Genomic DNA, 27,801 nt, shown 5'->3' with positions numbered 1-27,801 from the left:
ATTATTTTTCATTGGTTGACTTTTTAATATGAGCCATATATGTTCACAATAGCCTGGACTAATGTGCTACTGCTAGGCAGGGGTCATGAGTGGTGGCACCTTGCCTGGAAAGGTTAGGTGCACCCTCGAGACACTGTTTGACTGCTGGGTGTGGGTCTGGATAAAGGCCACACCTGGTATGTCAAGGCAGGATTAGGCACAGCAATATATGTCCATAGGGCAAGTAAGGGGCATGCTGCCCAGTGAACCTAAATGTGGTATAATATAAGTCAGACCATGATATGTAAGATGATACTTTATTTTGAGTACTATATGTCATGAGTGGCATTAGTATATAAGGTACCACAAGAGATTGGCTTTCTCTAGTAATTAAGTCCAGTTGGGATGCCATTGTTAGTATTGCTAGTATTGCGATGGTGTAAATTAGTGCGCCTGCACCTTAGTATGGATGCCACAACCATAATGGTGTTTTTGAGAATACTTGTATATGATGCCACAACTAAAGCGGCGACTATAGGTGCTACTGCGCATGCGCTGGATCGTAGATGCCACAACTATGATGGTGATTTAGTAGTACCTTAATGTTGCCACAAGTAAAATGGCGATTGCAAGCGCTATTGCGCATGCGCTGGATTTTGGAGATGTTACTGATCTTTGATTGGCCCCGATCAGGCATGTGGTTATGAGGTAAGCGGAAACGCTTGGACATGCGCAGTAGGTAATTCAGGACGCCGGTAACATGCTGGATCCTCCATAAGCGCTGTGTCCCTCCAGAGGTAAACGCAAGGGGATGACAGATATTGGCTAAATGTAATGGCTTATTTATTAATATTTGCACATTGAAAGCACTAAAGCACTTTATTGGGTAAATTGTAATATTGTATAAACACATGATGGTTACTAATCAGCTGTGATTGGGGGATGTTGGAGATGTGTCTCTATATATACGCTGTATGAAACAATACTCACTGCTTGAGAAAGGCTCATTCAGAGCCGAAACGTCGCACGGAGATGTGGGTTCAATAAATTCCTGCACATTGTCTTAAAGAAAATGGAGTGCTGCCATTTTTTGTGAAGTATATGGACTGTCAGCAACCAGTGGACGGGTTGTCTGGGGGCTCTGCACCCGAAGATAAGTAGAAGTTTTTGTGCTGTTCCATTTTTTATTACTATATATATATATATATATATATATATATATATATATATATATATATATATATATAGACTGTATATATGTTTTCAGGAATATTTGAGCCCATGGATCCATTGTATGTCCGTTTTGCAAGCCGACGAGAAAATCTCGCTGTACGGATGCCATACGGATTACACAAGGAGGTTTACATGCGCAAAATACGCTTCCACACCCTGCCTACGGATAACATACGGATCACTATTTTGGGAACATTTCAGCGTATTACGCATGTAAAATACGGACCGTATTTCCCTGTGCTGAGTGTGACCCCGGCCTTACAGTGCAGGTAATACAGGTAGAGCTCAGTACAGTACATATAGTACAGGTAGCAAACAGCACAGCACATTTAGTATAGATATAGAACAGTACAATACATATAGTGCAGGTAGAGAGCAGTGCGGCACACACAGTACAGATCGCATACAGTACAGCACATGCAGTACAGGTAAACAGCAGCATGTGCACTACATATGGAGAACTGCACAATACATGTAGTGACGTACATATAGCACATATACAGAGCAATACAGTACATGAAGTACCAGTAAAGAGCATAAAAAATAAAAGCTACAGCCACAAAAAGAGGGATCAAAAAAATCTTCCAAAAATTCAAGAATTAACACAGCAAAAAATGGCAGCAGTTTTTACCTGTCCAAGTGTAATAAGGTGCAGGGTTGAGTATGTCACCACGGAACAGACAGACCAACTGTTGAGGGGAATTTATTAACAGGAGTAAGATTCTCCTGGCAGGGAGTAAAGCAAAGATAAAGCAAAACAGTAAACAGTTAAGCGGAATCGCAACGGTTAACGAATGTTCTTGTAACTTATCAATCCAGGGAGGTCCTGACTTGAGGGTCCTTATTCCAACATGGGTACAGTCACCAGCAGTGCTTGAAGATCCTGAAGTCTCTCTTCTGTCACTTGGAGACTCCAGGGTTAAGTCTCTGCAGCCTATTCTCAAAGTGAAACTGAAAGCAAGAAGTCACACAGCCACTCTGCTGCAAGTCTCTGTATATTGGGTTGACAGTCTCTCTCTCTGCAGCAAGAATACACACACACTGAGCATTTTACTTTGTCACACTCAGGGGTCCTGGCTTGTCAGTGCGGTCACCGGGGCTGCGCGCTCAGGTCACTGTAAGGGGATACATCTTCTCTGATTATGGAGGCTTCCAAGTCCACACTCTCACATCCAGCCTTCACTACGGCTGGTATCTCAGCCTCAGTGCCCTCACGGGGAGCACTGTCTCATGGGGAGCACGGCCCTGCAGCCTGCTTTCTCTTTGGCGCGCTGTCCCCTCTGTCTGGTGCGCTCTGCTCTCCTGCTTTTTTCTGACCACACCCCCCTCTCTTCCTCTCTGCCCCCAGCAGTCACATGGCCCCCTCTGTCCAGGGCAGAAAGTCTTCCCCCCAACAACCCAGCTGTCTGACTAAGTGGTTCCAGGTAAGGAGCAGGGAAAGCAACCTCCTTACATTCCCCCTCTCTTGAATCTCGCCATTCCACGGGCGAGGGCTCTTCGTGCTTCTCTTTGTTCTTTTGAGGGGAGTCAGATAATTGCAATTCTTGCATCTCCTTCTACCTTTCTTCTTTCACATACTGCCAAACTAAATGGTCTAGGAGTTGTTCATCAGTCAGGTTGAGATATGCCTCCTCTGCTTCATCGACAACTGCTGGCCTCTTCTTCCTTTTCTTCTTCTTCTTGGCTTTGCCGCTAGCAGATGCTTGCATAGACGACTCATCCTTTTCCTTGTCGTTATCAGAAACTTTAGGGTCTTCTTGACCGGGCTCCTCAGTCTGGGGGTTTAGTACAAGTAATTCTTCTCCATAGCTCCCCCTCTCTTTGACAGGAGCATTCTCGTCAAAACTAGAATCAGATGAAATAAGACCATGCAGGCCGGTCTCTTCATCATCTGCCCTGGGCTCTGCGGGCATCACTTCCCAGGGCTTCTCAGCCACATGCCCTGTCTCACAAAGCTGGTCCATTTCCTCTGTCCGATCAGGATCTTGTGAGCTGACAGCCAGCACACTCTTCACCTCAGGGGATGATATTAGTAGTTCCTCCTTCTCATCGACGAGGACCTCGAAAACGATCGTCGCAGGTACACTGGGCACTTTCTCTCCTTCTTCGGGAACTTGTGCTGGGCAAGGTAGTAAAGCACTTTGGTGGTCTTCTCGAGCGAACGTCCCTTTCTTTCCTCCGGGCTGAGTCTCACAGACAAAACCTTGAGACCCAGGTTGGATATCCACCAGGCTCGCCTTTACGCGTCGGGACAGCGCAGTCATTCCACCAGAGATGCTTGACACCTTCTCCACCTCTCCTTGGCGTCCGACATTGTGGTACTGTCTTGCCTTAGGTGGAACTCTTCTCTTCCTGCCGTACCATTCTCTCCAGGGGCGACGCTCCCTCCAGTTAGCAGGACCCTCAGAGGGGTGAGCCGATCTCTGCCACCGCTCTTCTTGGGTAGGGCAATTTCTGGACATGTGTCCCACCCTTCTGCATGACCAGCACTCACGTCTGCGTCTGTCTGGAGGGTGCTTCTGTCTGGATCGTCGACCTCGGCGGGGGACATCTCTCATCTGTGGTTGCTCTTCACCCCAGGATACGGAGTTACACTCTGGGGCCACCACTGAAGCCTTCTTCATGCTGCGCACCTCTCCTCTATCTCGTTCTGGCAGCTTCCGCACTTACCTCGGGGTATGCCGCTGGTCCCCAAAACGGCAGTAAGGGCTTTCCCCAGACTCTCAATCTCCTCCCAGATTCTTCTTATCTTCAGCTGGGAATCTCGGGTCCACATCGCCTCTTCATTTTGACTGGGTGCTCCGCAGTTGTAACATATAGGCAGTCTTCTTCGCCGAGTGGCACTGGTCTCACTTTGGGGGCCGGTCTCTCTTTCTCGCACCGGAGGGCGGCACTCTGCAGCAGGGGTCTTCTTATATTCAGCTACTTCCTCACGGACTCGCTTAACCTCCTTCTTCAAGTCTTCTACCTATTGAGGGGCTGTTACCTCCCCGCTCCATACCTTTCCCACTGGCACTACCACCCCTTGCTCTTGATCGTGCATGTGTGCCTCACTCCCGACCTCAGAGAAGGTCACATCTAGCTTTACGGGCATGCGCTCTCGCAGGGCCTGTTTCGTCAACACATCTTGCAAGCCTGTCACCAGTTGGTCTCGCAGCACAATGTCAATTGACCCCACACCTACGCCGTCCTTCCGTATAATGGCAGTATGAAGCTCCTGCAGGGCATTCATATATTGTGTCACGGTCTCCCCCTCTCTTTGTACCTGGCGGAACAGTCGCATGCGCAGCTCCCCTACGTCAGTGGGGTCCCCATGCGTCTCCTCAAGTATACGTAATACTTTGCCCAGGGTATCTCTCGCCTGGGGGGGTCTGAGCATAACAGAGTCCCGTGCATCCCCCTCTAGGGCCATCACAGCTATTTCCGCCTGCAGAGCCGGTGTCATAGGATGCATCCGCATCATCCCTCGGATGCGCTCCGTCCAACTCCACAACATGACATTGCTCCCCGAGAATTTTTGCAGGTTAACTAACATGGCTCCCAGGGAGAGGCTAGACCTGGGGCCTCCCTCAACTGCTTGGTCTGCACCTTCCGCGCTACCGTGTGAGATCCTGCCGACTACGCCAAGTGTAATAAGGTGCACGGTTGAGTATGTCACCACGGAACAGACAGACCAACTGTTGAGGGGAATTTATTAACAGGAGTAAAGGCTGAGTCACACATAACGATATCATTAACGATATCGTTGCAACGTCACGCTTTTGGTGACGTAAGCAACGATCCCGCTAACGATCTCGTTATGTGTGACAGCGACCAACGATCAGGCCCCTGCTGGGAGATTGTTGGTCGATGGGAATGATCAGGACCTTTTTTTGGTCGCTGATCACCTGCTGTCATCGCTGAATCGGCATGTGTGACGCCGATCCAGCGATGTGTTCACTTGTAACCAGGGTAAATATCGGGTTACTAAGTGCAGGGCCGCGCTTAGTAACCCAATATTTACCCTGGTTACCATTGTAAAAGTTTAAAAAAAACAGTACATACTCACATTCTGATGTCTGCCACGTCCCCCGGCGCCCACAGGGTTGACTGTGTCAGCGCCGGCCGTAAAGCAGAGCACAGCGGTGACGTCACCGCTGTGCTCTGCTTTACGCCGGCGCTGACACATCCAGTGCAGGGAAGCTCTCGGCAGCAGCGCGTGCATTACCAGCGCTCCTGCCGAAAGCAGTTTTAACCCTGTGGACGCCGGGGGACGTGACAGACATCAGAATGTGAGTATGTACTGTTTTTTTTTTTACTTTTACAATGGTAACCAGGGTAAATATTGGGTTACTAAGCGCGCCCTACACTTAGTAACCCGATGTTTACCCTGGTTACCCGGGTGCTGCAGGGGGACTTAGGCATCGTTGAAGACAGTTTCAACAATGCCGAAGTCGTTCCCCTGATCGTTGGTCGCTGGAGAGAGCTGTCTGTGTGACAGCTCCCCAGCGACCACACAACGACTTACCAACGATCACGGCCAGGTCATATCGCTGGTCGTGATTGTTGGTAAGTCGTTTAGTGTAACGGTACCTTTAGATTCTCCTCGCAGGGAGTAAACAGGGGGTTAGTAGAGATAAAGCAAAACAGTAAACAGTTAAGCGGAATCGCAATGGTTAACGAATGTTCTTGTAACTTATCAATCCAGGGAGGTCCTGACTTGAGGGTCCTTATTCCAATGTGGGTACAGTCACCAGCAGTGCTTGAAGATCCTGAAGTCTCTCTTCTGTCTCCTGGAGACTCCGGGGTTAAGTCTCTGCAGCCTATTCTCAAAGTGAAACTGAAAGCAGGAGGTCACACAGCCACTCTGCTGTGAGTCTCTGTATATGGGGCTGACAGTCTCTCTCTCTGCAGCAAGAATACACATGCAGCGCCCCAGAGTCCTGGTTGCTGCAGTAATGTCATTCTTCCACCAGGGGGAGTGATATTACATCTGAAGGTAATAAAGGAGCCCATCCTTCCAGGTATCACCAAACATACACCACACTTCACACTCCAATCCACCAGGGGAGCTATGCTCCTATCTAGTAGGGCACTCCTCACAGAAGGGTAAAACTGGTGGTTTGGATAGAAAGTTAGTCAGACGCTGCCTGGGTTTGACCCAGTGAGTACCTGTCAGGCAGACAGGGGGAAAAGGAGGAACATCTGAGCTGCAGACAGAGGGTTCCTGTCAGGGGTGGGATCCTGACAGAGGCCTAGTGGGATAGAAAGCTACGGAGCTGCGCCTGCCCCACGTGTGGCAGTATCCAAAGAAAGGACACGAAGTGAACTGTGTTGTAGAGAGTGAGAAACGAAGTCACAGCACAAGGAGAAAAACCGGGAGGCGTTCTGCCCCGAGACAGGCAGCCTCCTTCTGAGGCGCGTAGCCGGTGGCCGGAACACCGAGGGAGTAATTGACTCTATGCATTACTTCAGAGACCAGCAGGACAGTCAATTCCAAGTTGGCTGCCCGACCTTAATTCCTAAGAAGACACGGTGGCAAATTGTGGGGGTCGGGGTGTCTCTAGGGTCCCTATAAACAAGCCTCAGGCCATCCCAGTCATACGGGTTTGTCCTATCCATTCCATCTTGGGGACAGAGAGAAGACATCAGAAACATCCACGAAAGTTGTGAGGACCTTACCGAGTTGCTCAGCAGGGAGGGACTACAACACACAGGCGCTAGTAGGAAGGCTACTGATTTCCACCTGGATAAGGGGACTCTGGATTTACCTTCGGACCAGTCGGACTCTGCCTACCCTGTGGTCCGTACCCTGGACTGTGGATGCTGAAGCTTCCAGTAAAAGGTAAAGAGACTGCAACCTTGTGTCCTCATTATTCCCTGTGCCTCACATCGTCCACCATTACCATCTTCACTTCTGGGAAGCCCTGGGGATACACTTCACCTGTGGGAAGGTATACCATCTTGCTGCTATAACATCACCCAGCGGACCCTAAGCAGCGTCGGTCACCCTGACCGAGTGCCACAGGTGGCATCACGAACACCGTACAAACTACACCTTTAATTGGATGCCCCTCAAAGGGCCACGGACCGGGTCAGGCCACTGTGACATCCCCAGAACCGAGAGGGACCCGGTACCGAGTACACCATTGCCCTGACGTGGGGGCGATCCATCTTTGGCGTCATGAACAGGATCTACTTAAGCCCGAGAATCGGGTCATGTGTGCCTAAGAACTGTGCCAGAACTGTTGTGAATTCTGTTCTCGAACTCCCTCCTGTGGTCATGAATGGTACTTCGGCGAGTTCTGTCCGTGGACTCCCTCTGGTGGCTGTGAGTGGAACTGCTGGTTCTTGAGGTTGCTTCCTCAGCTGCCCTCGTTTGCGGCTAGGCTGGCTTCTCTATTTAACTCCACTCAGATCGTTACTTCATGCCAGCTGTCAATGTATCAGTACTGGTTCAGATCTCTCTCGGATCTTTCTGATGACCTGTCTACTCCAGCAGAATCTAAGTCCCTGCTAGTTCATTTGTTGTTCATTGTGTACTGAATATATTTCTTAGTACTTGCTAAGTTCTAGTCCAGCTTGCTAACATGATATTGCCTTGCTAGCTGGAAGCTCTGGGGTGCAGAGTGGCACCTCCGCACCGTGAGTCGGTGCGGGGGTCTTTTTGCACACTCTGCGTGGCTTTTTGTAGTTTTTTGTGCTGACCGCATAGATCCCTTTCCTATCCTCTGTCTATTTAGTGAAGACTGGCCTCCTTTGCTGAAACCTGTTTCATTCCTGTGTTTGTGACTTTCCTCTTAACTCACAGTCAATATTTGTGAGGGGCTGCCTTTTCCTTTGGGGAATTTCTCTGAGGCAAGGTAAGGCTTTATTTCCTATCTTTAGGGGTAGTTAGCTCTTAGGCTGTGAAGAGGCGTCTAGGGAGAGTTAGGTACGCTCCACGGCTATTTCTAGTGTGTGTTATAGGATTAGGATTTGTGGTCAGCAGAGATTCCACTTCCCAGAGCTTGTCCTGTCGTCTAGTTTAACCATCAGGTCATTCCAGGTGCTCCTAACCACCAGGTCGGTAACAGTACAGCTGGCCACAAAGTGTTAATGCATCTCAATAGAGGGATAAGAGAAGTTCTGAGACCATTTTTTTTTCTCTGCAGTGTGTTTTGTCTTTCTTTTCCCCTTAACCTCTGGGTGGTTCAGGACTCAGGTGTAGATATGGACATTCAAGGTCTGTCCTCTTGTGTTGATCAACTCACTGCAAGGGTACAAAGCATTCAAGATTATGTAGTTCAGAATCCGATGTTAGAGCCTAGAATTCCAATTCCTGATTTGTTTTCTGGGGATAGATCTAAATTTCTGAATTTCAAAAATAATTGTAGACTGTTTCTTGCTTTGAAACCCCGCTCCTCTGGTGACCCCATTCAGCAAGTAAAAATCATTATTTCTTTGTTACGTGGCGACCCTCAAGACTGGGCATTCTCCCTTGCGCCAGGAGATCCTGCATTGCTTAATGTAGATGCGTTTTTTCTGGCGCTTGGATTGCTTTATGACGAACCTAACTCTGTGGATCAGGCAGAGAAAATCTTGCTGGCTTTGTGTCAGGGTCAGGATGAGGCGGAGGTGTATTGCCAGAAGTTTAGAAAGTGGTCTGTGCTTACTCAATGGAATGAGTGTGCCCTTGCAGCAATTTTCAGAAAGGGTCTTTCTGAAGCCCTTAAGGATGTTATGGTGGGGTTCCCCACGCCTGCTGGTCTGAATGAATCAATGTCCTTGGCCATTCAGATCGATCGGCGCTTGCGTGAGCGCAAGATTGTGCATCATTTGGCGGTATCCTCTGAGCAGAGGCCTGAGCCTATGCAATGTGATAGGACTTTGACCAGAGCTGAACGGCAAGAACACAGACGTCAGAATGGGCTGTGTTTTTACTGTGGTGACTCCACTCATGCTATCTCTGATTGTCCTAAGCGCACTAAGCGGTTCGCTAGGTCTGTCACCATTGGTACGGTACAGCCTAAATTTCTTTTGTCCGTTACTCTGATTTGCTCTTTGTCGTCCTACTCTGTTATGGCATTTGTGGATTCAGGCGCTGCCCTGAATTTGATGGACTTGGAGTTTGCCAGGCGCTGTGGTTTTTTCTTGGAGCCCTTGCAGTATCCTATTCCATTAAGGGGAATTGATGCTACGCCTTTGGCCAAGAATAAACCTCAGTACTGGACTCAGTTGACCATGTGCATGGCTCCTGCACATCAGGAAGATATTCGCTTTTTGGTGTTGCATAATTTGCATGATGTGGTCGTGTTGGGTTTGCCATGGCTACAGGTCCATAATCCAGTATTGGATTGGAAATCAATGTCTGTGTCCAGTTGGGGTTGTCAAGGGGTACATGGTGATGTTCCATTGTTGTCAATTTCTTCTTCTACTCCTTCTGAAGTCCCTGAGTTTTTGTCAGATTACCAAGATGTATTTGATGAGCCCAAATCCAGTGCCCTACCTCCTCATAGGGATTGTGATTGTGCTATTAATTTGATTCCTGGTAGTAAATTTCCTAAGGGACGACTTTTCAATTTATCTGTGCTGGAACACGCCGCTATGCGGAGTTATATAAAGGAGTCTTTGGAGAAAGGGCATATTCGCCCGTCGTCGTCACCGTTGGGAGCAGGGTTCTTTTTTGTGGCCAAGAAGGATGGTTCTCTGAGACCTTGTATAGATTACGGCCTTCTCAATAAAATCCCGGTCAAATTTCAGTACCCTTTGCCTCTACTGTCTGATTTGTTTGCTCGGATTAAGGGGGCTAGTTGGTTCACCAAGATAGATCTTCGAGGGGCGTATAATCTTGTGCGTATTAAAGGGAACCTGTCACCTGAATTTGGCGGGACCAGTTTTGGGTCATATGGGCGGGGTTTTCGGGTGTTTGATTCACCCTTTCCTTACCCGCTGGCTGCATGCTGGCCGCAATATGGGATTGAAGTTCATTCTCTGTCCTCCGGAGTACATGCCTGCACAAGACAATATTGCCTTACGCTGGCATGTACTCCGGAGGACAGAGAATGAACTTCAATCCAATATTGCGGCCAGCATGCAGCCAGCGGGTAAGGAAAGGGTGAATCAAACACCCGAAAACCCCGCCCATATGACCCAAAACTGGTCCCGCCAAATTCAGGTGACAGGTTCCCTTTAAACAGGGCGATGAATGGAAAACAGCATTTAATACGCCCGAGGGCCATTTTGAGTACCTGGTGATGCCATTCGGGCTTTCTAATGCTCCATCTGTGTTTCAGTCCTTTATGCATGACATCTTCCGAAAGTATTTGGATAGATTCATGATTGTATATTTGGATGATATTTTGGTCTTTTCGGATGATTGGGAGTCTCATGTGAAGCAGGTCAGAATGGTGTTCCAGGTCCTTCGTGCTTCATTTTTTCCCCTTCTACTATCGAGATGGATCCTGTTAAAGTTCAGGCCATTTATGATTGGACTCAGCCTACATCTGTGAAGAGCCTTCAGAAATTCCTGGGCTTTGCTAATTTTTACCGTCGCTTCATCGCTAATTTTTCTAGTGTTGTTAAACCGTTGACTGATTTGACCAAGAAAGATGCTGATGTGGTTAATTGGTCCTCTGCGGCTGTTGAGGCTTTTCGGGAGTTGAAACGTCGTTTCTCTTCGGCCCCTGTGTTGTGTCAGCCAGATGTTTTGCTCCCTTTTCAGGTCGAGGTTGATGCTTCTGAGATTGGAGCAGGGGCTGTTTTGTCTCAAAGAAGTTCTGATGGCTCTGTGATGAAGCCATGTGCTTTCTTTTCTAGAAAGTTTTTGCCTGCTGAGCGCAATTATGATGTTGGCAATCGGGAGTTGTTGGCTATGAAGTGGGCATTCGAGGAGTGGCGACATTGGCTTGAGTCAGCCAAGCACCGCGTGGTGGTCTTAACAGATCACAAGAATCTGACTTATCTCGAGTCTGCCAAGCGGTTGAATCCTAGACAGGCTCAATGGTCGCTGTTTTTCTCCCGTTTTGATTTTGTGGTTTCATACCTTCCGGGTTCTAAGAATGTGAAGGCCGATGCCCTTTCAAGGAGTTTTGTGCCTGATTCTCCGGGAGTTCCTGAGCCGGCTGGTATTCTCAAAGAGGGGGTAATTCTGTCTGCCATCTCACCTGATTTGCGGCGGGCACTGCAGGAGTTTCAGGCTGATAGACCTGACCGTTGTCCAGCGGAGAAACTGTTTGTCCCTGATAGATGGACTAGTAGAGTTATCTCTGAGGTTCATTGTTCGGTGTTGGCTGGTCATCCTGGGATTTTTGGTACCAGAGATTTGGTGGCTAGGTCCTTTTGGTGGCCTTCCTTGTCACGGGATGTGCGTTCTTTTGTGCAGTCCTGTGGGACTTGTGCTCGGGCCAAGCCCTGCTGTTCTCGTGCCAGTGGGTTACTTTTGCCCTTGCCAGTCCCGAAAAGGCCTTGGACACATGTTTCCATGGATTTTATTTCAGATCTCCCTGTCTCTCAAAGGATGTCGGTCATCTGGGTGGTTTGTGATCGCTTCTCTAAGATGGTCCATTTGGTACCCTTGCCTAAATTACCTTCCTCCTCTGATTTGGTTCCATTATTTTTCCAGCATGTGGTTCGTTTGCATGGCATTCCGGAGAACATCGTGTCGGACAGAGGTTCCCAGTTTGTTTCAAGGTTTTGGCGGTCCTTTTGTGCTAAGATGGGCATTGATTTGTCTTTTTCTTCGGCTTTCCATCCTCAGACAAATGGCCAAACCGAACGAACTAATCAGACTTTGGAGACCTATCTGAGATGCTTTGTTTCTGCTGATCAGGATGATTGGGTGACCTTCTTGCCATTGGCTGAGTTCGCCCATAATAATCGGGCCAGTTCGGCTACTTTGGTTTCGCCTTTTTTTTGTAATTCTGGTTTTCATCCTCGTTTTTCTTCAGGGCAGGTTGAGCCTTTGGACTGTCCTGGTGTAGATTCTGTGGTGGACAGGTTGCAGCAAATTTGGACTCATGTAGTGGACAATTTGACATTGTCCCAGGAGAAGGCTCATCGTTTCGCCAACCGCCGTCGTCGTGTTGGTCCCCGACTTCGTGTTGGGGATTTGGTTTGGTTGTCGTCTCGTTATGTCCCTATGAAGGTTTCTTCTCCTAAGTTTAAACCTCGTTTCATTGGTCCTTATAAGATTTCTGAAATTCTCAATCCTGTGTCGTTTAGTTTGGCCCTTCCAGCTTCTTTTGCCATCCATAATGTGTTCCATAGGTTGTTGTTGCGGAGATATGTGGCACCTATGGTTCCCTCCGTTGACCCTCCTGCTCCGGTGTTGGTCGAGGGGGAGTTGGAGTATGTGGTGGAGAAGATTTTAGATTCTCGTATTTCGAGACGGAAACTTCAGTACCTGGTCAAATGGAAGGGCTATGGTCAGGAGGATAATTCCTGGGTTGTTGCCTCCGATGTCCATGCTGCCGACTTAGTTCGTGCCTTTCATTTGGCTCGTCCTGATCAGCCTGGGGGCTCTGGTGAGGGTTCGGTAACCCCTCCTCAAAGAGGGGGTACTGTTGTGAATTCCGTTCTCGAACTCCCTCCTGTGGTCATGAATGGTACTTCGGCGAGTTCTGTCCGTGGACTCCCTCTGGTGGCTGTGAGTGGAACTGCTGGTTCTTGAGGTTGCTTCCTCAGCTGCCCTCATTTGCGGCTAGGCTGGCTTCTCTATTTAACTCCACTCAGATCGTTACTTCATGCCAGCTGTCAGTGTATCAGTACTGGTTCAGATCTCTCTCGGATCTTTCTGATGACCTGTCTACTCCAGCAGAATCTAAGTCCCTGCTAGTTCATTTGTTGTTCATTGTGTACTGAATATATTTCTTAGTACTTGCTAAGTTCTAGTTCAGCTTGCTAACATGATATTGCCTTGCTAGCTGGAAGCTCTGGGGTGCAGAGTGGCACCTCCGCACCGTGAGTCGGTGCGGGGGTCTTTTTGCACACTCTGCGTGGCTTTTTGTAGTTTTTTGTGCTGACCGCATAGATCCCTTTCCTATCCTCTGTCTATTTAGTGAAGACTGGCCTCCTTTGCTGAAACCTGTTTCATTCCTGTGTTTGTGACTTTCCTCTTAACTCACAGTCAATATTTGTGGGGGGCTGCCTTTTCCTTTGGGGAATTTCTCTGAGGCAAGGTAAGGCTTTATTTCCTATCTTTAGGGGTAGTTAGCTCTTAGGCTGTGAAGAGGCGTCTAGGGAGAGTTAGGTACGCTCCACGGCTATTTCTAGTGTGTGTTATAGGATTAGGATTTGCGGTCAGCAGAGATTCCACTTCCCAGAGCTTGTCCTGTCATCTAGTTTAACCATCAGGTCATTCCAGGTGCTCCTAACCACCAGGTCTGTAACACAGAACTGTATTGGAACTGTGATTTATTGCAAAGACTGTGTATTGCCATTTGCCGCCAAAATTTCTGCCAAAATCACCGTCATTACAGCACAACGAGGAGTGCAGGAGAAGAAGGGCGTGGAGTTGTGGTCGTGAACGAACTGAGACACGCGAAGAATAATGGCCGCCCAGTCTAAATATCTCTGTACCTTGAGGACATGTCCTTCAGCAGCTGAGATCCGCCTCCTGATTCTCTATGGAGGGTGGAGACCTAGGAGATGGGGCCGCCCCAGAAAGAGGGAGTGTGAGAAAAACGAGGAAGAGGAGGAGACCAACATGGCAACCCCCAAGCATCCACGTGGGGACGCTCCGGCCCAGCACAGGCCCCAATCGCAGGAGGAAGACTCAGGCCCACCACCACTGAGGGGAATGACCAGCTGGTTATCCGCGGCCGAGTCATGATGGCTGGCTTCCTGTGGGAGAATCGCTCCAAGGGGGACGCGACCCGCATCGCTGCTGGCTACGGCGTTCTCATCTACAGAGTGGATCGGCAGCGGTGAAGTTCACCCCCACACAGGTATCAGACCTGGCCGTACCTCAGGGATTCGCCTGTCTCCCGCATCGGCTCCTTCGCCTGCTACGGCTGCGGGGAATCCGATTGCACCACCGCCCAGTCATGGGTCGTGAGAGCAGGACCTTAGGGTCCTTCCTTGGATGGAGTAACGGTGGCACCTGATGGCTGAGTGGAAGGAGGAAGCTGGACAAGAGGTTCGGACCGACCTGCAGGACGATCTCCCACCGAAATGGGGTGTTGTCGTGACCTTTCATCCCCAGGAGGGAAGGGGGTTCATCCAGGAGATCGGGCTGCCGGTGAGGGTTCACGTCACCCGAGACGAGGTGGAGCCCTGCTATGGAGAGGATGATGCTGACCGCGACTTACAGCCCGGGGATGCCGTGACTTATACCCGGTGGCAGAGGAAATGGTTGGTGGGCTCAGGACGTCCAGCGGTGTGCAGCTCTCCTAGCGGCGCCTAGGGACCAGGAAACCAAACCCGTCACGGAAAAGACAACTGCGACTCCCGCTGCTAACAATCAAGCTGCTCGGGCCCATGGAGTGACCCTGAATTCCACCCTTTCCCGGCCGAGAGGGGTGGTGTGCAAGGTAAAGCCGCTGCAGTTATTTAAATAAACCTCGGAACCACGACAATGTAAATAGTTAACTGTTCATTTCTTCTTTGCTGCTTTAAAACCCGTCTAGGGTTAACTCTTAAAGGGATCCCTTTGTTTACCCGGGATCCCTATTGTTCCAGTTTTGCACAAAAGTTCATCACTGTTTTACCAAAGAACGTTGGAATCATGGACGGTGAATGATTCACAAACTGCTTCTGTACATAGTTTGCATCTTCTTAAAGGTGCTCTCTACTGGTTTTACATAGGAGGCTTTTACAGAGACTGCCTCTTAACAGAAACTGCTGTTAAATTATGCTGTAAAAATAACTGCTTTGCTTCACAGACCTGAAGAAAAACCCATTGGTGCGGCAGAATCCCGGGTCAGGATTACACGTCTTGCAGCCCACCCAAGACCAACGTTCGGGGGTTCGTAATGGGTCCCTCATATCACGTCGTACCGCTTTAAACAAACTTGGGAATTAATGATGAGTTTCCTCTTAAAGGGAATGTTTACTTATTGCACTTGGATAATGTTGTTTTAGGAAGTTAGATAGCCATGATGTTTTACATAGTGATAGTATGTAGCCAAGAATAGGAAATGTTAATAAATAAAAGCAAACTAAAGAAAAATGCAGTGAGCCCGTAGGGGTAGATAGATAGTCATGCATGTGGAGTGAAATTCTTCTTTCTTGAAAGGAAGAAATGGTAATTAGCACTTTGAAGTTTTCTAGTATACCCTTAGAGGGTACTCGCGCTTGAATAAAGAAAGACACCGTTATACTGGCACTTAATAGATAGAATACCCGTATGGGTAATGGTCATTCATAGTTAATTAATAATTGTTATTTAAAGTCATACGCACAATGTAAATATGTTCTTGTTTCTAACGTTCAAGTGTTCTCACCTCCCATAAAGGTGTCGGGGCCGTAATAACGACAATTAATCCTCATTCACCAGTCATTCCAAATTGTAATGTGAGCGCAGAACTTCTGGTACCGGAAAAAGAAATGATTCAGACACGTAGCTGATTCAATCTTTGCTGACGCTCTTGCGTTCACCTGTGTCCAGAGCCGAGCAGCAACTACTTTATTTTTTTATTGAATACACAGTACTATTGTTTAGGAAAAAGGAATGCATTAGGCGGAGTTTAAGCAGCATACATCTAGTGCTCAGTCTCTCTCTCTCATTGGTCAGGACATCTTCGATGGTTACTTTCTTCACATTCCAGAGTTATCTTTTTCAAGAGAAATAAACTTAACTCTTCACATTCTAAACTGAAATGAACAATGAACACTGGCAGCCATCTTTAAATACAATTACATTTGCATTAGCTAGCAGATAGGAAAAACTTATTGTTTCACAGTATAAAAGTATAACAGTACAAAAAGAGTATAAAGATTTATAAAAGTATAAAAGGTATATAAGAAAATACATTTTCACCTTGACAATCCCCCCTAAACACTAAGTTTTTCCCTTAAAGAAGGATCCTTCGAGACTGTCCATGTGATGGGGAAAGGGGAGGTGGATTTCTTCATCCAGACACCTCAGAAGCTCTCCCCTAGTGAGAGGCCTCCAGGCATCTGAACCCTTCACTAACCTCACATGGAGTTCTCCCACTGTCCCTAAACTAAATCTCTTAGCATCATCTGAGAATGGGGGGTTTTGCCTACTCTCTTGAGAGGAATATACTTAGGGATTTCCCCTGGATCAGTATCATCGTACTCTGGTAGATCTATTTCTTGATTGAGGAAGGTGCCAGTCGGAGTTGCTTTGGCAATAACCTTTTTGTACAAGGGAATAACACAACAGAGAATTATCGATCCAATTACAAGGAGGGCAATCAGTACCAGACAGGCCTGTTGAAAGAATCCCTTGAGCCCACCCAACCAACTGGAAAAGAAGGATGTGTCTACTCCAGCATTAGTTTTCAATTCTGCTGCTAACCCAGTTATCTTTTTAAGGGCTATCATGGTTTTTCCATTCACTCCAGTGTTCTGAGGGATATAGGTACAACATTCTTCTCCCACCATCCCACAAACTCCTCCTTTCTCAGCTAAAATCATATCAAGGGCTAGTCGGTTTTGAAGAGTCATTCTAGTGTTAGGGCCCAATTCTTCAACTATACCCTGGAAGGCATCTTGGCTAAAATTGACAAACCTTTGTTCACTGTAATATATGTAATTGATCCATTCAACATTTTTATTAATCTGCACCTGTGGGATTATAGAAGCAAAGCCGGCATAAATCTGGTTCTGGGCTTTAAACTGGTCAGGCACCCCCCTTGGCACTCCAATAGCATCAATATATACTAGTGGATCTTCTTCATAACTCATGTGGAGCTGATCAAGGCTTCTCCTCTTTCTGGTAGGTTCATCAGGTATCTTTGGATCCCAAGGTAGAATCTTGAACTGCATGGCTAGTTTAACAAGGGTGCATTGGCCTATCCAGGCATTAGGCAACCTAGGACGGAGCTTACCATCCCCACATAACCAATAAATGTCGTACATATAATGTGTATGTTTGATTAGCAAGTCAGTATCTAAAGAACTGTTCTCTTTGCAGAAACCTGTCTCGAAGATCCCTACTGGTGTACCTGTGGTGTCGTGGGAATTATAGCAGGTGTAATTGTCAGCTAATACGGTTACTTCTCCTGGGACCTTTAGTTTAGGTTTCTCATGAATTAGTGGGACATAGTCTGGGCAATCAGTAGGCTTCAAACCTTTCAACAGATTCATAACACAGACAGTAGTGTTGTCATCAGGAAAAAGCAATGCATGTGTGTAGAGGTGCGTATTCGCAGCAGCACAAGCAATACATCCTACAGAGATGTTCTGGACTTTTACATTGTATCTTACCCATTCTAACCATAGGTTTTTCCTTGGGGCTGTTTGTGTTTCTATGGAGAAAACCTCTTGCCACCTGAGACCTGGAATGGGTATCACTTCATTAACTACTTTTTGCAAACGCTCACCTGGGCCTGTTTTAGCTGTACTGGTAACAGGGGCTTTGGTTGGTCTGAAACTAATATCCTGGAGCTGTATATGGCCTAAATACGAATGGGGTCCAGCACTAAATACATAATTGTAATTCCTTCCTAATACAAACGTCTGCAGATCAGCAGATTGGGCGTTTTCAAGATTCAAGAGGAGGGGGTGACAACTTTTACCCCATTTACAGCCCCTAAGTGGTTGCAGAAGGGCTGTAAGATGCATTCTCTCACGGAGAGTCCTACCCGTTCTATCCTTAGGGAACATGGCTTCGCTAGGTTTATATCCCCAATCTTTCCCTGTACTCCAGGCAGCATCTGTCCAATAGTGACAATTATCATTGTATTGTCTGGTAACACACAGATAAAACTGGATAGTTCCCTCTACTATCCGTTCAGTGTCAAGGCACTTGACTACATCACAGAAATCAAATCGCCAGATATTCACCGGGGCTGTCAGATTTACCCAGAGAATAGTGGGGCCAGAATTCTTATTTACAACAGAGGCCGAAAAGGTAGGGGCGAGGATGGCCCCCAGTCCCAAGGTTAAAAACAGCAACATTTCCCTTCAGTCACTACTGTGACTAAACACTGGTTCGGTCTCTTTTACAGTGTGAAGTGTGAATCCAGGTGCTCTTTCCTTCAAGTTTTACTGCAGTGGGGGTGACTAGGATCACTGTATGAGGTCCTTCAAATCTTGGCTGGAGACAATCTCTGCGCACAAACTTTTTCACATACACCAAGTCTCCAGGCACAAAGTCATGGACCACGTCACCTGTGGATTCTGGAAGAGAAGCAGAAACTGTAGAATGGGTGTTAGACAGTTCCTTAGACAATGCAATCACAAATTGTACAACTTTATCATTTGTCTCAGACAACTCTTGAGGCCTAATATCTCCTATTTTAGGTGGAGCACCGAAAAGAATCTCAAAGGGGGTCAAGCCGTGTTTTCCCTGTGGGGTGTGTCTGATATGGTATAAGACCACAGGGAGCAAATCTGGCCATGGGAGTGGGTGGTCCTGGCTCATTTTAAGCAACTGTGTCTTAATTGTGGAGTTCATTCTCTCAACTTTGGCTGAACTGGAGGGGTGATAAGGGGTGTGTAGACCCAAATCTGTCCCTAACATGTGCCACAATTCCTCGTAGACATTGGCAGTGAAGGCTGGGCCTTGATCTGATTCAACAACTTCGGGTATTCCAAATCTGCACGAAATTTCAGTGATGAGCTTCTTAGCTGTAGTTTTGGCAGTCATATTGGTCACTGGGTAGGCTTCAGGCCATCCTGAGAACATATCCACAGCCACTAGGACGTACTCATACTTTCCTGACTTGGGCATTTGAATATGATCAACCTGGATTCTCTGCCAAGGGTAATCTGGTTTGGCAAGATGCTGAAGTGGAACCTTGGCGGTGGCTGTTGGGTTACAGATGGCACAGACTGGGCAGGCTCTTGAGTAAGCTGTGACAGTGGTAGAGATTCCTGGGGCCCAGTAGAGCTTCTTAATACAGGCTAGTGCTTGGTTCTTTCCTCGATGAGTTGATCCATGAGCCCATGCTGCAACGGCTGGATACATTCTTTTGGGTAGACAGGGTCTCCCATCCACCTTATAGAGTCTAGGAAATTCGTATTGTCCAGCAGAACTACGATTCCCATGAATGGCTCCTGCAGCTTCCCACTGTTTCTTTTCTTCTCTAGAGGTCAACTTTTGTTCTTCCCACAATCTTTCTTCAGGTGGTCGAGCTGGCTTCCAGCCAGATCCGGTAGCAGGGTATTCCATTTCCATGTCTTCTATCAACTTCTTCTTCTTCTTTCTTCGGGCTTCAGACTTCTCAAAGTCTCGTTCTTCTTCGGCTTGGGTAGCTTCTTTGGTTGCTTGTTCCTTTGTTTGTGCTCTGGTAAGCACAGGCATCACGGGTGTAGCAGTGTCTTCCCAACAGGGTTTTTCTGGTGCTGTTTCTTCTTCTTCCCACTTTGCTGAGACATTCTTTATGGCAGCAGCTTTGGCAGCTTGATCTGCTAAATGGTTTCCTCTAGTTTCCTTCGAGTTGACTTTCCCATGAGCTTTGACCTTGATCACCGCAATCTGTGCGGGGAGCTCTAGTGCCTTCATCAGGGCTTTAATCCTTAGTGCATGTTTAACAGGGGTTCCTGTAGCCGTAATGAACCCTCGGGATTTCCATAGGAATCCGAAATCGTGACAGATTCCATAGCCGTATCTTGAGTCAGTGTAGACATTGGCCGTTTTCCCTTCTGCTAGATAACATGCTTGTTGTAGGGCCACAAGTTCGGCTTCCTGAGCTGACAGGTGAGGTGGTAGAGCTTCAGCCAGAAGGACTTCTGTGTCAGTGGTGACAGCATATCCAGTGTGGAACTTGCCATAAGAGTCTGCAAATCGGGATCCATCAGTCCATAGTTGCAAATCAGGGTTGAGGAGTTCCTGAGTTACCACATTCTGTGGTGCAGAAATTTCTTGCTCCAGTGCTTTTACACAATCATGTGGGTCACCAGGTGATCTCCAGTCTGGTAAGTCCTTATACCATTCAGGTAACTCCCCCCTAGAATGTGGAAGCAAAGTGGCTGGGTTGATAGTAGTACATTTCTGGAAAGTGATGTTGGAAGGCAGAAGTAGAGAGCACTGAAGCCTGAGATGTCTTTGGCTCGTCAGATGCTTAGGAGATGTTTGTTGAAGGACGGCAGAGAGATCATGTCCAGCTTGAATGACCAAGTCATGACCAAGGGCTATGTCAGCAGACTTGTCCAGGAGAACATGGGCCGCATGTACAGCCTTGAGACAGGATGGAGCAGTTCTGGCAACAGGGTCTAGTCTGGCTGAGTAGTAGGCCAGAGGACGGAAACGATCAACATGTTTCTGTGCTAGCACACCAGAGGCATATCCTTCAGACTCTGAAACAAAGAGGTGGAACGGCTGAGTGTAGTCAGGGAGACCCAGAGCAGGGGCACTGACAACAGCTTCCTTGAGAGTCTCAAAACAGTCCTTTTGCTGAGCATAGATATACGGATTTTCAGCATGTTCCCAATCTGGTCCTCCAGTTTTAAGACAGTCATACAAGGGTTGCATGAGTCTTGAAGCATCTGGAATCCACTGTCTGCAGTAGGTAATGAGTCCTAGGAAAGACTGCATAGCAGAGTACGTCTTCGGATAAGGGATGTCCTCGATGGCATGTTTTCTGTCCTCGGTGAGGTGTCTCGAACCTTGAGAGATGCAGTGTCCGAGGAAGACAACTTTCTCTTTGCACCACTGGACCTTGGCCTTTGAGACTTTGCAGTTGGCAGAGTGGAGGAAGAGGAGTAAGGACTCAGAAGCAGCAAACAGATTCTCTTCAGTTCCACAGAGGAGTAGGTCATCAACATACTGGAGAAGCTTGACATGAAGATTCTGTAACACCCACGGATCCAGGGTCATCTTCATAGCATGTGTGAACTGGTTTGGGGAGTTCTGGGCACCCTGTGGTGTCCTGGTCCAGGTTAGCTGAGATCCTTGAAACGTGAAGGCAAATAAGAACTGTGAGTCTTCATGAAGCGGGACACTGAAGAAAGCATTAGCCAGGTCAATGACGGTGAAGAGTGTTGCTGAAGTAGGCACTTGGGAAAGCAAGGTGTTGGGGTTGGGTACCACAGGAGTTTCCAAGATGGTGGCTGAATTGACTGCTCTGAGGTCCTGTACGAGTCTGTATTTTGGAGGTTCTCCAGGAGCTGTCTTTTTCTTTACCGGAAACAGGGGCGTATTGCAGGGTGAAACACATCTGATTAGCACTCCAGAACGCAGGAGGGAGGTAATCTGTACTCCAAGGCTCTGCTCTTGGGCAGCCTTAAGTGGATACTGAGGTAGTCTGGGGTACGGATGCCCAGGTTTGAGGTGTACTTTTACTGGAGGCACTTTGAGCAGACCCACGTCTTCAGGTCCAGTTGACCACAGACCGATAGGTACATTAGGCAAATCCGGGGATGGTGTCGTTTGCAGAGTCATCATCATCAGAGGGAAGGCTTTAAGGACACAACGATCTTCAGCGCCTTGTTGTGAGGCAGGGTCCTGTAACTGCAGTTCCATCCCTTGATCACCGAAGGTGATGGTAGCATGAAGCCTTTGAAGGAGGTCAGCTCCTAGAAGGTTGACAGGGCAGGTTTCAGACACCAGAAATTTGGCAAAGACACCAGAGAAAGGGCCAGCTGAGACAGGAACAGTGAGTGGTGATGAGGTTTGTTGGCCTTCAACTCCAATACACGTGAGGAAATCTGAAGACAGGGAAATCGTAGGAGGCAGCTGAGATGAAGAGATAACAGAGGTGGCCGCCCCAGTGTCCACTAAGAACTTGAGAGGTTGGCTGTCCACTTCCAGAGTCACTGTACCGCAAGATGAAGAAGTACATGTGGCGGGAAAAGTGGGCACCGGTTGGCCTGAACTTCATGAGTGTGGAGGAGGAGGAGGTCTCTGAGGGTACCCCCTGTGGGGACAATCACTTCTCATATGATTAAGACTGCCACACTCCCAACATAGAGGTCTTCCTTGGTCATCACGATCTGGTCTGTCCCTGTAGTGTCGGCTTTGGGACCTTCGTGGTCCTGTAGATGGGTGTCTGTACCGATCCTGAGCCTGATACACCATAACAGGTACTTCTGAGGCCTCTGCCATATACATGGCTGGTTTCTTCTTGCCTTTGTCCTTCTGTGCTTCCTTCTCGGCTTCTTTTTCTGCTTCTTTTTCTTCCCTTTGAAGCAATTTCTGATAACTCTTCACAACAGTAAGGGCCTGTTTTAGGGGACCATCAGGTAATTCGGGACGAAGCTTCATGACCTTATCCTTCAGTGGATCTTCCAGACCATCAATAAAAGCACGGACCAACAAGGCTGCCTGCGTCTTCACATGAGTTGAATAACCCAAATCTTCAAACTGCATAGTTAGTCTGGCAGCATATTTCTCCACAGCTTCTCCAGATTCTTGTCGTATATCCTGTATTGATCCTGCTTCGTCACAGAGACGATCCTGGGCCCACTTTGTGAGTTGAGCAATAAACTCCTTTCCGGACTTGAACTTGTTAAGAGGTCCTGCTTTAGTGGAATCCAGTTCCTTCATGATGGTGGGGAGGAAATATTCGGAGGCTCTGATAGAGGTAATACCTGATAGATCAGACCATGTAGCCCCATAGATGCTCCTAATCTGCTCCAGTCTCCTCACATACTGCATGGGAAATTTGTCTGGGTCACATAACTTGCTGACAATAGCATCAATCTGTACCGGAGTGAAGGGTTTGTACTTCAGCTTCAGTTCTTCTTCTTCTTCGTCATGTGTCACTACCTCGCCCTCCGGGGCAGTTGAGGGTGCTGTGGGTGTTATCCCATCCAGAGGCTTTATACCCGTAAGCATCAGTGGCACCATGTATTCAGCTACCAAGGGCATAATGCCCTCTAATCCAGACTCGTGGTAACAGACGATTCTGACTTCTTGTAAGTCTAGATTTGGGGTTGATTGGAGGCAATTCTTGATGACTTCAACATGTTCCTTCATACAGGGGCCCAGTGGGTATCCAAAGAGTCCTGAAGATATCAATGGTACAGCCAAAGTTCTACGAGGAAGTGTATCTCTCCCTAGCCGTCCTGCAAGGATGACCACTGTCTGCAGGGCAGTCTGCAACATTGTACGGCAGTGTTCAGGTGTCCTGTTGTCGTATATAGGGCCTGCAGTGTGTAGCACTATATCACAAGGCAAATTCCCTCCCTGGGTAGTCATAGCATCTCCTGGATGCAAGGGGCCATAATTGACAAGGTAGGCCTGACACTCTTGGGCTATGGATGGGCCCCCCTTTTTAGCTATCTGTTGGGCCAAACCACCTCTATGTGACAGGGCAGAATTAGCTGGGTTCACTATGGCTCCCACCTGGTGGGTAAGTATGTCTCCATAGCCCACTGAGAAGAGAACCTGGGAGCCCTGAGGTGTGATGTAATAACGTGAATGACAGGGGAACCAGATTTCGGGGTCATGGGGCAGCTTAGAGGATTTGTTGAGAGGGGTAGGTAGTGGGCTCCTTCCAGGCCGGGGGGATTCGAATGGACCTAATAGCATTGGCAGGGCAGGGGGAATTGTAGCGGCCTGGTTGTCCAGGTCTTCTGATTCTTCATCATCTCCGATAACTTGGCGTCTCATACGCATTGCGGACTGAAAAGCTGCACTGCCGGTCAGAGCTTCGAGGGTAAAGGGACCCTGACCTGGCGTGTTTACAAATATCACAGTGGGTTGCACTGGGAGACTAGACCCCGAGACTGAAGTGGGTACGGGAACATTGGAGGTGGAGGCAGCATCAGTCGGTGCTGGGGGTTTCTCAGGAAGTGGTGGTCCCTGATAGTACTCGCCGGAAAGTGTTACCAGCGGACATAGTGGCTGGGGAGGAATTCCAGGTGCACCAAGATGGCTGCCGGTGGAGGCGTGGCATGCCCCACTGCCGGGGGAAGTTCCGGGTGCACCAAGATGGCCGCTGGAGGAAGTGTGGCATGCCCCACTTCCTCCCATGATCTGGGCGGACCCCTGAGGACGACCCGCCCCACACACACGGCAGATTTCCACCCAGTTTGGATTCTGCACGCCACAAGCAGGACACACCCACGCTTCTGGAGAGTTTGGCCCATCGCCATTATATGGTGGTGGTTGGGACTGCATTTTCATCACCAGTGGCACGGCGGCCATTTTACAATCTGTAAGATCACAGTTCAAAGGCATTTTATAACCAAACACGGGCTCCGCATTGTCTGAACCTCCCCCCCCATCGACTTCTTTCCATCCTTCATTCTTCAAGCCTCGCGCAACTCGCAGATGAGCTTGTGCTTGCTCTAACAATCCTTTATCTTTCAACATGCCTCGCTTGTTCTCTATGAGGTTATACCACATAGCCGGCTGCAATCTGCCTGACGAGGGCAATCCTACATGCTTATACAATCTCTCAACATTCTTGACTGCCTTCTTGCCCTCCCGTGACTGAACTATTGCCCTGACTTCCACAGCATCCTCATCTAACTTGTGGGGCACTGACTTCTTCTGCTTTAAGAGACGCAACATGACTCACAGAATACTGTGATTTTCTGCAGTAAAATCACTGGCAGCGATCTTCAACACTGTGTTCTATATATATATAGTACGGAGCCTCACGTTCGACGTACTAGGAAAAGAGCCTCACGCTCAATGTTTCCTATCCCTAACCTGAACACAGTGATTACAGACTATCCTGCCACGATATTCCAACCGTTGGGAGGCAGCCTCCTAATGAGACCCCTCCACAAAAATATAGGTGGTCCCCTCACGGAACGTCTTAGGTTACCTAACTAGACAGGTGGTCCCCTCACGGAACGCCTTATTTACCTGCCTGGACAGGTGGTCCCCTCACGGAACGCCTTATTTACCTGTCAGCACAATATCACAGAGGCTGCGTCTCCTATCCCTTTCTCTAAGCTGCCCCACAATCTACAACTGGCTCAATTTTTCAGTCCACTTCACTACTAGACAATAGTCACGGGTAGGATGGTTGAATGGAGTACAATGACCGATGGAGAAGGTGTGGTGTACAGAGATCGCACAGAATGCGACATCTCTTAGTTGCTGGTTCAGAGCGTGGCACAGGATCACATTCGATCTCACCACTCGACCGGTCACTCTCCAGACCCAAAAAGAGACCACAGACAAACCAATAACGGCTGAGACACTAGCAAGTGTGACACATACAGTGTATATGATCGCCACTTACCGTGTGAGGGTGATCAGTCCTCGAGGTCAGCCACTACGGGTATCATCCACAGACATCCAGGCATGGGTCCAGAGAGTCTCGGATCGCTGGCCACGCCCCACGTTGGGCGCCAAAATTGTCGGGGCCGTAATAACGACAATTAATCCTCATTCACCAGTCATTCCAAATTGTAATGTGAGCGCAGAACTTCTGGTACCGGAAAAAGAAATGATTCAGACACGTAGCTGATTCAATCTTTGCTGACGCTCTTGCGTTCACCTGTGTCCAGAGCCGAGCAGCAACTACTTTATTTTTTTATTGAATACACAGTACTATTGTTTAGGAAAAAGGAATGCATTAGGCGGAGTTTAAGCAGCATACATCTAGTGCTCAGTCTCTCTCTCTCATTGGTCAGGACATCTTCGATGGTTACTTTCTTCACATTCCAGAGTTATCTTTTTCAAGAGAAATAAACTTAACTCTTCACATTCTAAACTGAAATGAACAATGAACACTGGCAGCCATCTTTAAATACAATTACATTTGCATTAGCTAGCAGATAGGAAAAACTTATTGTTTCACAGTATAAAAGTATAACAGTACAAAAAGAGTATAAAGATTTATAAAAGTATAAAAGGTATATAAGAAAATACATTTTCACCTTGACAAAGGGAAGCATTGTTATATTATTCTGTTTTACAGCATTCCAAAAATTTGTATGTCTTTTTGCTGATGTATTGTTGTTTTCTTTTCCTAGCCCGGGAGTGCTGGACTTAACGGGGGGAGTGCAGCGCCCCAGAGTCCTGGTTGCTGCAGTAATGTCATTCTTCCACCAGGGGGAGTGATACTACGGCTGAAGGTAATAAAGGAGTCCATCCTTCCAGGTATCACCAAACATACACCACACTTCACACTCCAATCCACCAGGGGGAGCCATGCTCCTATCTAGTAGGGCACTTCTCACAGAAGGGTAAAACTGGTGCTTTGGATAGAAAGTTAGTCAGACGCTGCCTGGGTTTGACCCAGTGAGTACCTGTCAGGCAGACAGGGGGAAAAAGAGGAACATCTGAGCTGCAGACAGAGGGTCCCTGTCGGGTGGGATCCTGACAGAGGCCTAGCAGGATAAAAAGCTACGGAGCTGCGCCTGCCCCACGTGCGACAGTATCCAAAGAAAGGACACGAAGCGAACTGTGTTGTAGAGAGTGAGAAATGAAGTCACAGCACAAGGAGAAAAACCAGGAGGAGTTCTGCCCCGAGACAGGCAGCCACCTTCTGAGGCGCGTAGCCGGTGGCCGGAATACCGAGGGAGTAATTGACTCTACGCATTACTTCAGAGACCGGCAGGACAGTCAATTCCAAGTTGGCTGCCCGACCTTAATACCTAAGAAGACACGGTGGCAAATTGTGGGGGTCGGGGCATCTCTAGGGTCCCTATAAACAAGCCTCAGGCCATCCCAGTCATATGGGTTTGTCCTATCCATACCATCTGGGGGACAGAGAGAAGACATCAGAAACATCCACGAAAGTTGTGAGGACCTTACCGAGTTGCTCAGCAGGGAGGGACTACAACACACAGGCGCTAGTAGGAAGGCTACTAATTTCCACCTAGATAAGGGGACCCTGGATTTGCCTTCAGACCGGCCGGACTCTGCCTACCCTGTGGTCCGTACCCTGGACTGTGGATGCTGAAGCTTCCAGTAAAAGGTAAAGAGACTGCAACCTTGTGTCCTCGTTATTCCCTGCGCCTCACATCGTCCACCATTACCATCTACACTTCTGGGAAGCCCTGGGGATACACTTCACCTGTGGGAAGGTATACCATCTTGCTGCTATAACATCACCCCAGCAGACCCTAAGCAGTGTCGGTCACCCTGACCGAGTACCACAGGTGGCGTCACGAACACCGTACAAACTACACCTTTAATTGGACGCCCCTCAAAGGGCCACGGACTGGGTCAAGCCACCGTGACATCCCCAGAACCGAGAGGGACCCGGTACCGAGTACCCCATTGCCCTGACGTGGGGGCGATCCACACACACACTGAGCAGTTTACTTTGTCACGCTCAGGGGTCCTGGCTTGTCAGTGCGGTCACTGGGGCTGCACGCTCAGGTCACTGTATGGGGATACGTCTTCTCTGATTATGGAGGCTTCCAAGTCCACACTCTCACATCCAGCCTTCACTACGGCTGGTATCTCAGCCTCAGTGCCCTCACGGAGAGCACTGTCTCATGGGGAGCGCGGCCCTGCAGCCTGCTTTCTCTTTGGCGCGCTGTCCCCTCTGTCTGGCGCGCTCTGCTCTCCTGCTCTTTTCTGACCACACCCACTCTCTTCCTCTCTGCCCCCAGCAGTCACATGGTCCCTTCTTTCCAGGGCAG

General features: G+C 48.3%; 2 protein-coding genes across 2 annotated transcripts in view; both read right to left on the bottom strand.

The window, feature by feature from the left end:
• LOC143781788 (protein NYNRIN-like) overlaps positions 1 to 27,801 on the bottom strand; it is a 1,337,202-nt gene that overhangs the window by 959,522 nt on the left and 349,879 nt on the right. Inside the window, exon 2 of the mRNA XM_077268620.1 lies at positions 25,446 to 26,085. The gene's annotated coding sequence lies outside the window, so the exon portion shown is untranslated. The remainder of the gene's footprint in view (positions 1 to 25,445; positions 26,086 to 27,801) is intronic.
• On the bottom strand, positions 114 to 22,507 carry LOC143783218 (uncharacterized). Its single transcript, XM_077271638.1, has 5 exons — positions 22,177 to 22,507; positions 21,072 to 21,195; positions 18,350 to 20,252; positions 2,841 to 2,987; positions 114 to 248 (listed from the first exon to the last, which is right to left on the bottom strand). Exons 1-5 carry the CDS (start codon positions 22,505 to 22,507, stop codon positions 114 to 116), a joined length of 2,640 nt encoding a protein of 879 aa, XP_077127753.1.

This window comes from Ranitomeya variabilis, chromosome 6 (genome assembly GCF_051348905.1).
Source record: "Ranitomeya variabilis isolate aRanVar5 chromosome 6, aRanVar5.hap1, whole genome shotgun sequence".
Lineage (NCBI taxonomy): Eukaryota > Metazoa > Chordata > Amphibia > Anura > Dendrobatidae > Ranitomeya > Ranitomeya variabilis.
This window is presented reverse-complemented; position numbering and strand designations above follow the sequence as displayed.